Source organism: Austrofundulus limnaeus, unplaced genomic scaffold, assembly GCF_001266775.1.
Source record: "Austrofundulus limnaeus strain Quisiro unplaced genomic scaffold, Austrofundulus_limnaeus-1.0 Scaffold1313, whole genome shotgun sequence".
Taxonomy (NCBI): Eukaryota; Metazoa; Chordata; class Actinopteri; order Cyprinodontiformes; family Rivulidae; genus Austrofundulus; species Austrofundulus limnaeus.
Genome location: NW_013953715.1, coordinates 42,467 through 52,659, shown reverse-complemented (window position 1 = coordinate 52,659; position 10,193 = coordinate 42,467). Strand labels below are relative to the sequence as shown.

The 10,193-nt window shown below is 40.3% G+C and overlaps 1 protein-coding gene across 1 annotated transcript in view; it reads right to left on the bottom strand.

Annotated features, from left to right (window-relative positions):
• Positions 1–5,625, bottom strand: part of LOC106534947 (3-hydroxymethyl-3-methylglutaryl-CoA lyase, cytoplasmic) — a 9,586-nt gene extending 3,961 nt beyond the window's left edge. Inside the window, exons 1-7 of the mRNA XM_014031769.1 lie at positions 5,392–5,625; positions 3,396–3,473; positions 2,875–2,982; positions 2,519–2,614; positions 2,238–2,386; positions 1,809–1,872; positions 1,383–1,571 (exon numbers count right to left, since the gene is read on the bottom strand). Of these exons, the coding sequence (XP_013887223.1) occupies positions 1,383–1,571; positions 1,809–1,872; positions 2,238–2,386; positions 2,519–2,614; positions 2,875–2,982; positions 3,396–3,473; positions 5,392–5,487 (780 nt within the window). The 5' untranslated portion in view covers positions 5,488–5,625. The remainder of the gene's footprint in view (positions 1–1,382; positions 1,572–1,808; positions 1,873–2,237; positions 2,387–2,518; positions 2,615–2,874; positions 2,983–3,395; positions 3,474–5,391) is intronic.
• Between the last annotated feature and the right edge of the window lie 4,568 nt (positions 5,626–10,193).

The following is a 10,193-nucleotide window of genomic DNA, read 5'->3' as shown; positions in this document are numbered from 1 at the left end:
GTATATATACAGATTTGCTTCAATGTACTTGTGTCTCAAAACCGATCTAAGAAGATGGATGGGGAGCAGCCTAACCTATGATGGTTCCCAGCAGGACAAAAAATTTAACATTGCAATCTCAACATTGTTGGCAAGTTCTTAAACATGTTGAAAGTTATCCTGCTTCTACATCTGACTGCTCATCCTTACAGTATGTCTGATCCATATCGCCTGTGGTTCTTCACTTGAAAACTCTGATTCATCATAAAAAGGATAGATCTGCATCTGAAAGCAAAAATACTGCAAAATCACTGCACAGTCACCAGGAATGTACTGTGTAAGGTTTTTCAGATCAGCATGTTGACGCATCATGTTGTGCTTGACAAAATGGACTTTTATGCCTCTTTTCCATGGTGTAGTGTCGGAACGGTCGGTGTAGGTACGGGTCTGTACGGTTCGGACAGGTTGGTTTTCCACTGATGTTCCAGTCCGGTTCCAATGGGTGTGTTTTGGGTGTTTGGTGGAGGTGGTATTTTGAAAAAAAAGTTAATGGGAAAAATGAGAGATGGAAACACATTTGATGAATAACCTTTGAAATTTTGAACATTTGCAAAAATTTAGCCAATCAGTGACGAACAGTGTTCTAACGTGGCATTTTGGTGTCATCTGGGGCCAGTTGGAACCACAATGAAGTAGGTACTAAAAAAGTGCCGGTTCCATGGATTTGGCCTAATGGAAATGGCTTGGAAATGTACCGAACCGTACCGACACTACACTAAGTGGCACTAGTGGAAAAGGGGCATGAGAGCTCCATGAGGTGAATGTGTTTTAATCCCCCCTCGCCATGTCAGTGTGCACAATCATCAACAAACCTCAACATGAAAAATATGTTGGCACATATAAGATATATATATTTTTTCAGCTAGAATCAGCCTGCTCAGACATCTGATCTCACTCCTTTGCTTTCTGTGACAATATGTTAGTTTTGAATTGAACAATAGAAGCACAAGAATATTAATTTGATGTCACACATGCATATTTATTTGTTTTATATATTTGCAAGTTCCTCAACTATAATAGGTTACTTGTGTCAGTTTAACGAGTTCCTTTTCATTTTATTTGTTTGTCCATTCAGTGGATTTGGCTTGTTTTACTTTCTGTAAACTCATCTGTCACAATGAAACTGTCTCCTGCATTGTGGTTCCCCAGCTACAGTARTAACACTTGTTAGAGGAGCTGGAAAGTCAAACATTTTAACATAGTTGTCAAACTTTTGTGACAACATTTGGCGCTGCGTCTGTCAGAATCAAAATGAAACCATCAAACTATAGAAAATCTAACTATCATGGTAAACTTGAGTGTTTTTAAGATGACTTTTCGTGCCRTCTGTCAGAAGCTCTTACCTGAAGCGCAGTGAGAATGTTGGGCAGCGCTTGTCCGTAAGTGTCATGGCAGTGAACGGCTAACGCATTAACCGGCACATCTTTCATCACCGTCTGCAGCATCTTAAACATGGATCCAGGAGTTCCAACACCAATGGTGTCCCCCAGGGAAATCTCATAACAGCCCATTTCATACAACCTCTTTGCCACCTGAAGAAAAATGAAAAAACACTCAACAATAAATACCACAATGTTGGGTTTGGTTTAGTTGTAGTAAACTAACATCCGAAACTGAAAGGAAGCAAAACAAAGAAAAGACAAACAAGGAAACCCACAGATGCACAATACATCTGTAGACCTTTTTTAATCTCATGTGAGGAATTTTAGTTTAAAGAATAAGAAAAAACAAGCCCAATTTTTTTTTTTGAAAATTAAATCTAATTTTACCTCGGCAACTTTTGAAGGTTCCACGCTTCCCTCATAGGGACAGCCAAGAGCACAGGAAACATACCTAAATCGGGAAACGAAAAGGTTTTTCTGAATTTCACATTTATTTAATAATTAACAAAAAGTTTTGAAGTTAAGTTACAGGAGCTGCCAGTTTTAGTTGATTTTTAAGTTGCACAACAAATTGTCACTAATTTTTGGATGATGCAGCATTTTCTGAATAAACAGGTTTAGGTTTTCTACCATTGACAGAATGTAGTTTATCTACTAAATGTGTTTATTTTTTTAAGTAATTCATGCTGCTTTTTTTTGCTTCAGTGTAGATCTGGAGCTAATTCAACTTACTGAAGATCTATAAYCTTTGCTGCTCTGTGTGTATTCCTTTAAATAAAAACTGCGACGTCTCCGTCAAACTTTCAAAACACTGACCCGCGAACTGGAATTTGCCGCTGTTTGGCAGCGTTGATGACTTCCTGAAACCTCAGCATGCTTTCATCAATGGAGCAGTTGATATTTCTTCTGCTGAAGGTTTCTGATGCTGACCCAAACACRGCTATTTCTGTAGCACCAGCCGCAACCTGGAAACAGAATGATTGTATGTACGTTTTAAGACCAAACGGGGAAAAAAAAGTTGTTGAAAAGTTATAAGCATAATCAGTTGTGGCAAATCCTAAATATTTCTGTTCATCACAGTAACGTTAAAACCTTACAGCATCTTGGAAACCTTGCATGTTAGGAGTCAAAACTGGGTACCGAACGTGAGGGGCTCTCTGGATTCCTCGGAAGACTTCAGTGTGGTCTGCCATCTTAACAGAAAACATAAAATGTAAAAATTTAAAAATAAATAATAATAATAATAATAATAATTGAGCCATCTGACAACTTTTTTAGGAACTTGTAAAGTTTGATTTCTGTCAGGGAATGAAAAGACATCTGCACACAGAAGAAAAAGTGTAAGAAGCATCCTACAGGAAAAGATTTGTGCCGATACATTGAGGAGGAAAAAAATCAGGTTTCTAATAAATCACTCAGCACTATGTTGCAGTGCACAAAGGAGACTTATTACCTGCGGTACCCACTTTGAAGACACAAAGCTGGTGGCCTCGATCACAGAAAGGCCTGTTGCAGAGAGCAGGTCTATCAGCTCGATTTTCACCCTTGTTGGAACAATTTCCTAGGGAGCAATGAAACAGAAACAGATTGCTCTGGGTTTGATTTAAGAGCTATATCACTTCTTTTTCCTGAATGCCACTCATACTGCTGTTACAAATTTGACATGTAGCATCTTGCACTTGAATGTTTTGAAATGATTCCAAACATGCTGTTCAGATAGAATTTCTTTTTTTTTTCTCCTTTCACTTCTGGAATGCAACAAGACAGTGATAAAACTCAGCAAGAAGCTGTGTCATCTTTTCTGTTCTGTTTTAAAGAAAATAAAAAGCAGATGTTTCCAACAAGTATGGCACAAAACCCATATGTTTCCGAACTATATGTATGAAAGATAATATAGGGGACTTTCTTGGGCTTATTGTTTAATAGTAAACAGAGGTTTCTATGAATGTGGATGAACTTAGTGACAGTTTGTACCTTTTCATTTTGAAGTCCATCTCTTGGCCCAACTTCAACAATCTTTACAAACTTTGGATACTTCTGCTCTGTAAGGCTCTGGAGGATTGTAGAGGACAAGGAGAGAAACGTCCTTCATCAGGATAATATAACATAAAATGGTTGGATGCCACATGAACATGAAAAACCTTACAAATCAGAGGAACAAAAAATCAGACAGCAAAAAATCATGCACTTTTTTGGTGCTCAAAGTATGTGTTGGGAAAGAATTTCAGCTAAAACCACAGCTTGATATTCATCGAATTCACTAAGTTGCAGTCATTTTTGTGTTTAATAGAGTCAACGAACTGAGGCCGCCATCTTGAATTGGGTCGATTACAAAAGTTAATCAAAGTTCACTCAGAGTTTTAATAAAATCTGCCCAATGTTTCATGAGATATTTAGCTAACAGAAAAACCAAACGTGTTCCATCAGTTAATTCCAACATTTTAAATAAGGAGCTTCAGCAATCTAAATTTAAATTTAAGCTCATTGTTTGTAAAAATTGACTGAGTTAGAGACATTTTTGTGTTTATAAGTTTGATTATATTACATTGATTCTATAGCTGTCCATCCATACGTTTTCTTCTGCTTATCCGGGGTCTGGTCGCGGGGGCAGCAGCCTAAGCAGAGAGACCCAGACTTCCCTCTCCCCAGCCACTTGGGCCAGCTCATCTGGGGGAATCCCAAGGCAAGCCGAGAAACATAGTCCCTCCAGCGTGTCCTGGGTCTTCCCTTGGGCCTCCTCCCTGTGGGACACGCCCGGAACACCTCACCAGGGAGGAGTCCAGGAGGCATCCTAACCAGATGCCTGAGCCACCTCAACTGGATCCTCTCAACGTGAAGAAGCAGTGGCTCTACTCTGAGTCCCTCCTGGATGACCGAGCTTCTCACCCTTTCTCTAAGGGAGAGCCCAGACACCCTGTGGAGGAAACTCATTTCAGCCGCTTGTATCTGTGATCTTGTTCTTTCCGTCTCTACCCAAAGCTCATGACCATAGATGAGGGTAGGAATGTAGACAGACTGGTAAATCTAGAGTCTTTTGACTCAGCTCTCTTCACCACGACAGACCGGCACAGCGCCCGCATCACTGCAGACGCAGCACCAATCCGCCTGTCGATCTCCCGCTCCATTCTTCCCTCATTCTTGAACAAGACCCCGAGATACTTAAACTCCTCCACTTGGGGCAGGACCTCCTCCCCGACCCGGAGACAGCACACTACCGGTTTCCGGCTCAAGACCATGGTCTCRAATTTGGAGCACTGATCCTCATCCTGGCCGCTCCACACTCAGCTGTGAACCGCTCCAGTGAGARCTGGAGATCAGGATCTGATGAAGCCAATAGGACCTCATCATCCGCAAAATGCAGAGATGTGATCCTAAGGTCACCAAAAAGGATCCCCTCAACACCTTGACTGTACCTAGAAATCCTGTCCATAAAAATTATGAACAGAATCGGTGACAAAGGGCAACCTTGGCGGAGTCCAACTCTCACCAGAAACGAGTCCGATTTACTACCGGCAATGTGGACCAAGCTCTGGCACCGGTTGTACAGGGACCTAACAGCCCATTTCAATGAGCCTGGTACCTCATACGTACTTCCGGAGTACCACCCACAGGAGTCCCTGAGGGACACGGTCGAATGCCTTCTCCAAGTCCACAAAACACATGTAGACTGGTTGGGTGAACTCCCACACACACTCCAGGACCCTGCTGAGGGTGTAGAGCTGATTCTATAGATGTAAATTCAATAATCACTTTCTGAGAGTTTTTTTTTTCAAAATCTATCCGATGGCTCATGAGATGTTTTGTTAACAAACAGCCACAGACACAGGCATTGCTAGCCTTTCAGTGGCTTGCAATAAACAAGTTAATGCTCAGCAAATTATTTGCTGCTTTTAGGCCTTTTCTGTGGTGAGGCGGCGAGGTGTGGCAGAGTGCGTGCAGCAGGCTGGAAACAAGGAAAAAGGACGCCCACCTTGTCTTCCTGCAGCCAGCGTCTCAGCCAAGGGTAGTCCTCGATGAGTTGCTCGTAGCTCAGACAGTGCTTCACCGTGGTGGGGATGTTCCCCATCAGAGCTGCTGCTGATGCTGCTGATGCTGCTCTGCCTGCGGAGCCCTCAGAGGATAAACACGCACCGGGGCATCACATCCGTGTGTTCACTCCTCTCTGTACAATGGACTTCCTCGCTGCATGAAAAGATTAAATTAGAGGGAAGGCTGCAGAGACGGACGATGACTCAGCAGTTGCCATGGCAACCACATCCCTGGCAGGAAGGTGGAGCTGACGGTGGAGTAATTGGGTTGTGGGGGGGTGGGGGTGAGTCAGAGTTAAAACTGTGCCAGGCAAATCAGTAACGTAAGAGAGCTTTACAGGAAATATAATACAACAATTTGAATGCAAGGTTTCTATTAACTGAAGAAAAATAATACAAAAATATTCTGAACAAGGGGGAATTCCAAAAGAAAAAAAAATCTGTAAATCAAATTTCTTCATAAACTACTTGGGGCTAAGTGCTCTCTTAGTTTTGCCAGATTTTGTGATTGTGTCGATTCAGCAACAACAACCTTTTGTTTGCCGAGAGCTGAAAGGCTTCAGGGAAACGAACCGCTTGATCGAAACCAAAAACACTGCCAGAGGTGCCACTGTTGCCAATGTCAACTTCACGATGTAATAAAACCCCTGGTGAAGGCAGGTCAATGTTCTACTGGAGTCATTCTGAACCCAGATGTTAACAATAGCGGGGCTTAATAAAGCCTTCACCCTGCTCACCACACAAAAGTGCACTGTGGTGAGAGACCTGTTTCTAAAGGGAGGGAGAAAACTCACATCACCAACCTTGAAAAAGAACACTTTCCAGGAGATCTAAGGTGTATAAGTTGCCAAAATGAAGCATCTCTTTCTCTGCATGGCTTTTAATCACTTATACATGACATAGGCAAGAGCAAAGGGTCACTTTAAATGTTTAAGTAGCGACCAAATAATACCACAAAATCTTTAGTGAGTATTATGTGTTTTTTTCTGGTTTTCATTTTTAAAATTGGTATTGTTTTCATTATTCTATGTAAAATAAATAAAAGTTGGTTTCAAGTGCCAGGATTAACAGTTCAAAATAAATCACACAGTTTTCATTTCCACAAAAGAAAAAAAAACAGGGCAGGTTCAAATAAGTTCAGTGAGGCATGAAGCAGACAAACCTGACAGCCCCGGTAGAAGCTGAGTTTTAGCATCAGCTTTGTTGTTTTGTCCTTGATGCTCCTCTGTTTCTCACCTGAGGCAAAGGCTAAAGCAGCCCCACAGGCTGCAAGGTGGGACAATAATGCAGGGAGCACARCTCTGCACCTGCTGGTGTAGATGTCAGGGCAAAAGCAGAGTCTTCAGCCATAACCACCTCCTATCTGCTGGTGTCATCCCCAGACTCTAAGGTTTAGAGGAGAAAAAACTTTAACAATAAACTCTTTTTTTGTTTTGTTTTTATGTCCTTCTGGTTTAGGTGGTCTTGCTGCCTGAACCGCCCTATAGGTAATATTGCTCTGACATATTGATTACCTTGTTGTTTTTACTCTTTTCTTTCTCTCCTTTTTGATTTCTAACAGATGCAGAGTCACTAACAATTAGGGATTTTCTTTATGAAAGAATCCTTGCTGCTCAGGTGAGTAAACATGCTAAAGTCTGTGAGTAWACAGTATGAGAACTGCAAACAGAATCGTACATTTTTTTTAAGTTACACCTTGGGTTATGTGCCTTCCTTTTTCTGCATGATGTATTGGTATATTYATATTGGTTCTTTGTGTCAAACTTTTCCGTTTTATTAATGGAATATATTTTATAWAATGTAATATGTTTGTTAAATTTCAACATGTTTATGTTTAAATTTCACTTGATTGACATTTTTGCTGTAATTCAAACAGCTGAAATAAAAGGAAGTACAACGTTGGCCCTGGTCACAAACAGCTAAAGAAAAAAAACTGACACTGGCTAAAAAATAGGAACTTGAAATGGACATAGTCCCTAAGGTGTTTTAGATTAGGCAAACAGACATTATACCAAAGAGACAAAAATATGTGTTTGTCATTAGGAAGCACAGAGAAAAATAGATTTTCACAGAATAGTTGAGAGCCAGCAAATCTCAGTGTTTAAAGATATTAGAATTGATGCAAAAGTTCTATAATGTTTTCAAAATTASGAAAAAGTTTCCTTTCTGAAGAAAGAAAACAGATGGGAGAAACTGTACTTTATGGAGCACAGGTTTCGGCATTTGAAAAAAGGTTGTTAGAGCTCAGATGTACACTGAAAATGAAGGAGAAGAAAGAAAACATGAACYAGATTAAATCAGTTTTCATCTTCCATTCGTTTTCAATTTCTACATTTCAGAACACCACAGGTTTAACTAAACTACAACAACATGCGAGACCTAGAACTGAGCACTTTATCAACCCTTTGAAAGCAGTTATCTGTAGAGAAGATGAAAGGGTTTGCTGTGTACAGCTGGTGAGTTCAGTGCCACAGTACCAGACCCCTTAATCACATATAACTGAAACTGAAATATTTTTGAAAACACTTCACAAACAAGTTGAGTACAGAAAAGCTTTACCTTTTTTCTTTTTTTAATACATCTGGCACAACAAAAAATAACTGACTTTTTTTTCTTTTTTTTTCTTGTAAAAATAGAAGCAGAACACAAAGTACCTTCATGAAGGCATCTTTGAGCTAACTTTCCATATTCCCCTYGGAGACAGCATGTGTGTTAAAGATTAGCTCTGCCGTAATCACAGCACCCCATTGCTTTTAGTCGTCGYTGATCGAGGAGTTTGGTTTGTGTCTGTCWATGAGCGCTTAGAKGAGWGCAGGGTATCATTTAAAAAAWRTTAATTTTCCTRTTCTGCAAAATAACAGGAMAAGACTGTGCGACTCGCTCAGTGGTAACAATGAACAACAGTTGACATTAAATAGAAATCAACATACCAAATCCGGCCAGACGCAAAATTATCACATCATCTTTTCATCAACAGATAGCGTAGCAGCTGTTTCTAAGCAGCCACATATTTTCCCGAGCAGATTTTACATTTTAGGGCGGATGGATTAAAGCTCCACCTGGATCATAAAGTGCACATTTTCTTTCGTTTCCWCTTAAAGGAGACAYCTCATGTTTTTAAATCCTTCCTTTTCACATTTAAATCATTCAACTGGGGTCTATATAAAATGGAACTGCAATGCTTTGGTCTGAATTCTTTCTAATTGTAACTCCACAAGTCCCTCTTTCACCTCTTTTCTTAGGTGTGTCTCAGATCAACTCATTTTGAGGCTGTCTCTTTAAATCCAAATGAGACCCTTCGCATTCCAACCCTCTACAGCTTTCAGAGCGGTCCACTCCAGTTTTATAGGAAGGTTTATGACACCACAGAAACATTTTATTTACAAATTAATGAAAAGGGAAGACTTGTCCATCCAGCCTTACATGTTGGAGCCAGAGCCTGACCCAGAGCCAGAGGAGAATGAAGATGACAGAATTGCAGCTGGTAAGTCCAGATCTTATTTGGTAACCCTGAATTAGAGAAAAACCAGCAGTTTCATCATTCAAATAGTTGTAAATAACATGAGCTGTCACCATAAATGCAATGGATCAAAAAGTTCGTTAAACAGAAGTTTTAGGTCATATTCACACCTGATAGTCCAGGGACCAAAATTGAACGATTTGTTTACATTTTCAGTTGGTACAGTTCGCATTCATACTGCACTTTGTCAAACAAACTAAATAACCTGTTCCCTCCCTCACCTGTGGTGGTGCTGCATCAAGAACCATTGAAGGAAACAACACAAAATCCTCTGAAGAAGACACTAARCGCAACTTCCTTCTTCACAAAATGTAAATGGAGTGACGTCAAATTTTAATGGTTGTAGGATTTGTTTATTGCTTTTGGTAAATGTGCTGAACAATGAGCAATGAAATCAGCATGAGTGGAAAATGAGGMAAAACTGCAGAGAACCGCGCAGGTTTTCCTCTTGGCTGAGACGGCTCCATATGAGGCGAGTTCACCGAGAAGGCGCACATCCAACATCGCTGCCATGATGTCCACAGACATCGAGCAAAATATTTACAAAATGTGAGTAACTTTATTACTATTATTACTCAGTATAACCTGCTTTACAGTCCGCTTCCTGCTTTTGGAGCGGTCTCTGGTTCATTTGGCATTCGAACCGCACCAGAGTTCGCTGCAACCGAACAGAGACCTACCTTTTCTGGCAAACCAGAGTTTGCTTTTTGGTACAAATCAGAGTTTGATTACGTGTTCACACCTTCCCAAACGAACCGGACTTTCCAAGTAGATGAACTAGAGTTTGATTAAAGCGGACTAGACAGGGCTGGTGTGGATACACCTTTACTGTATCTTCATTAAGCACTAGAACGTTCATCCATCCAGCTGTCTATTCTTTTTTTTTTTTCAATTGACTGAATTGTACAGTTGTTTATTAGGTACATTTCCTGGTTTGGTTTGTTTTTTTGTCTCATTTTCCTTTCTTTGTAATTACAAAAACATCCTTGATCAATAAAACTGAAATGGAAAACACCTCAACCCCCTTCTTTCTTACCCTGGCCCAGGGACATGCTTTACTTTCTTAAACTTTAGAAAATTAGAATGCCACTCCAGGACTCTAAGCAGTTTGCACAAACGACAACCATTACTGTTGGTTAGATGAGGTAACTTCCCTTCTATCCCAGATTAAGTGCCTTTTTTATTTTTATTTTTTCTACATTATTTTTTGTCTCTCCTCTATCG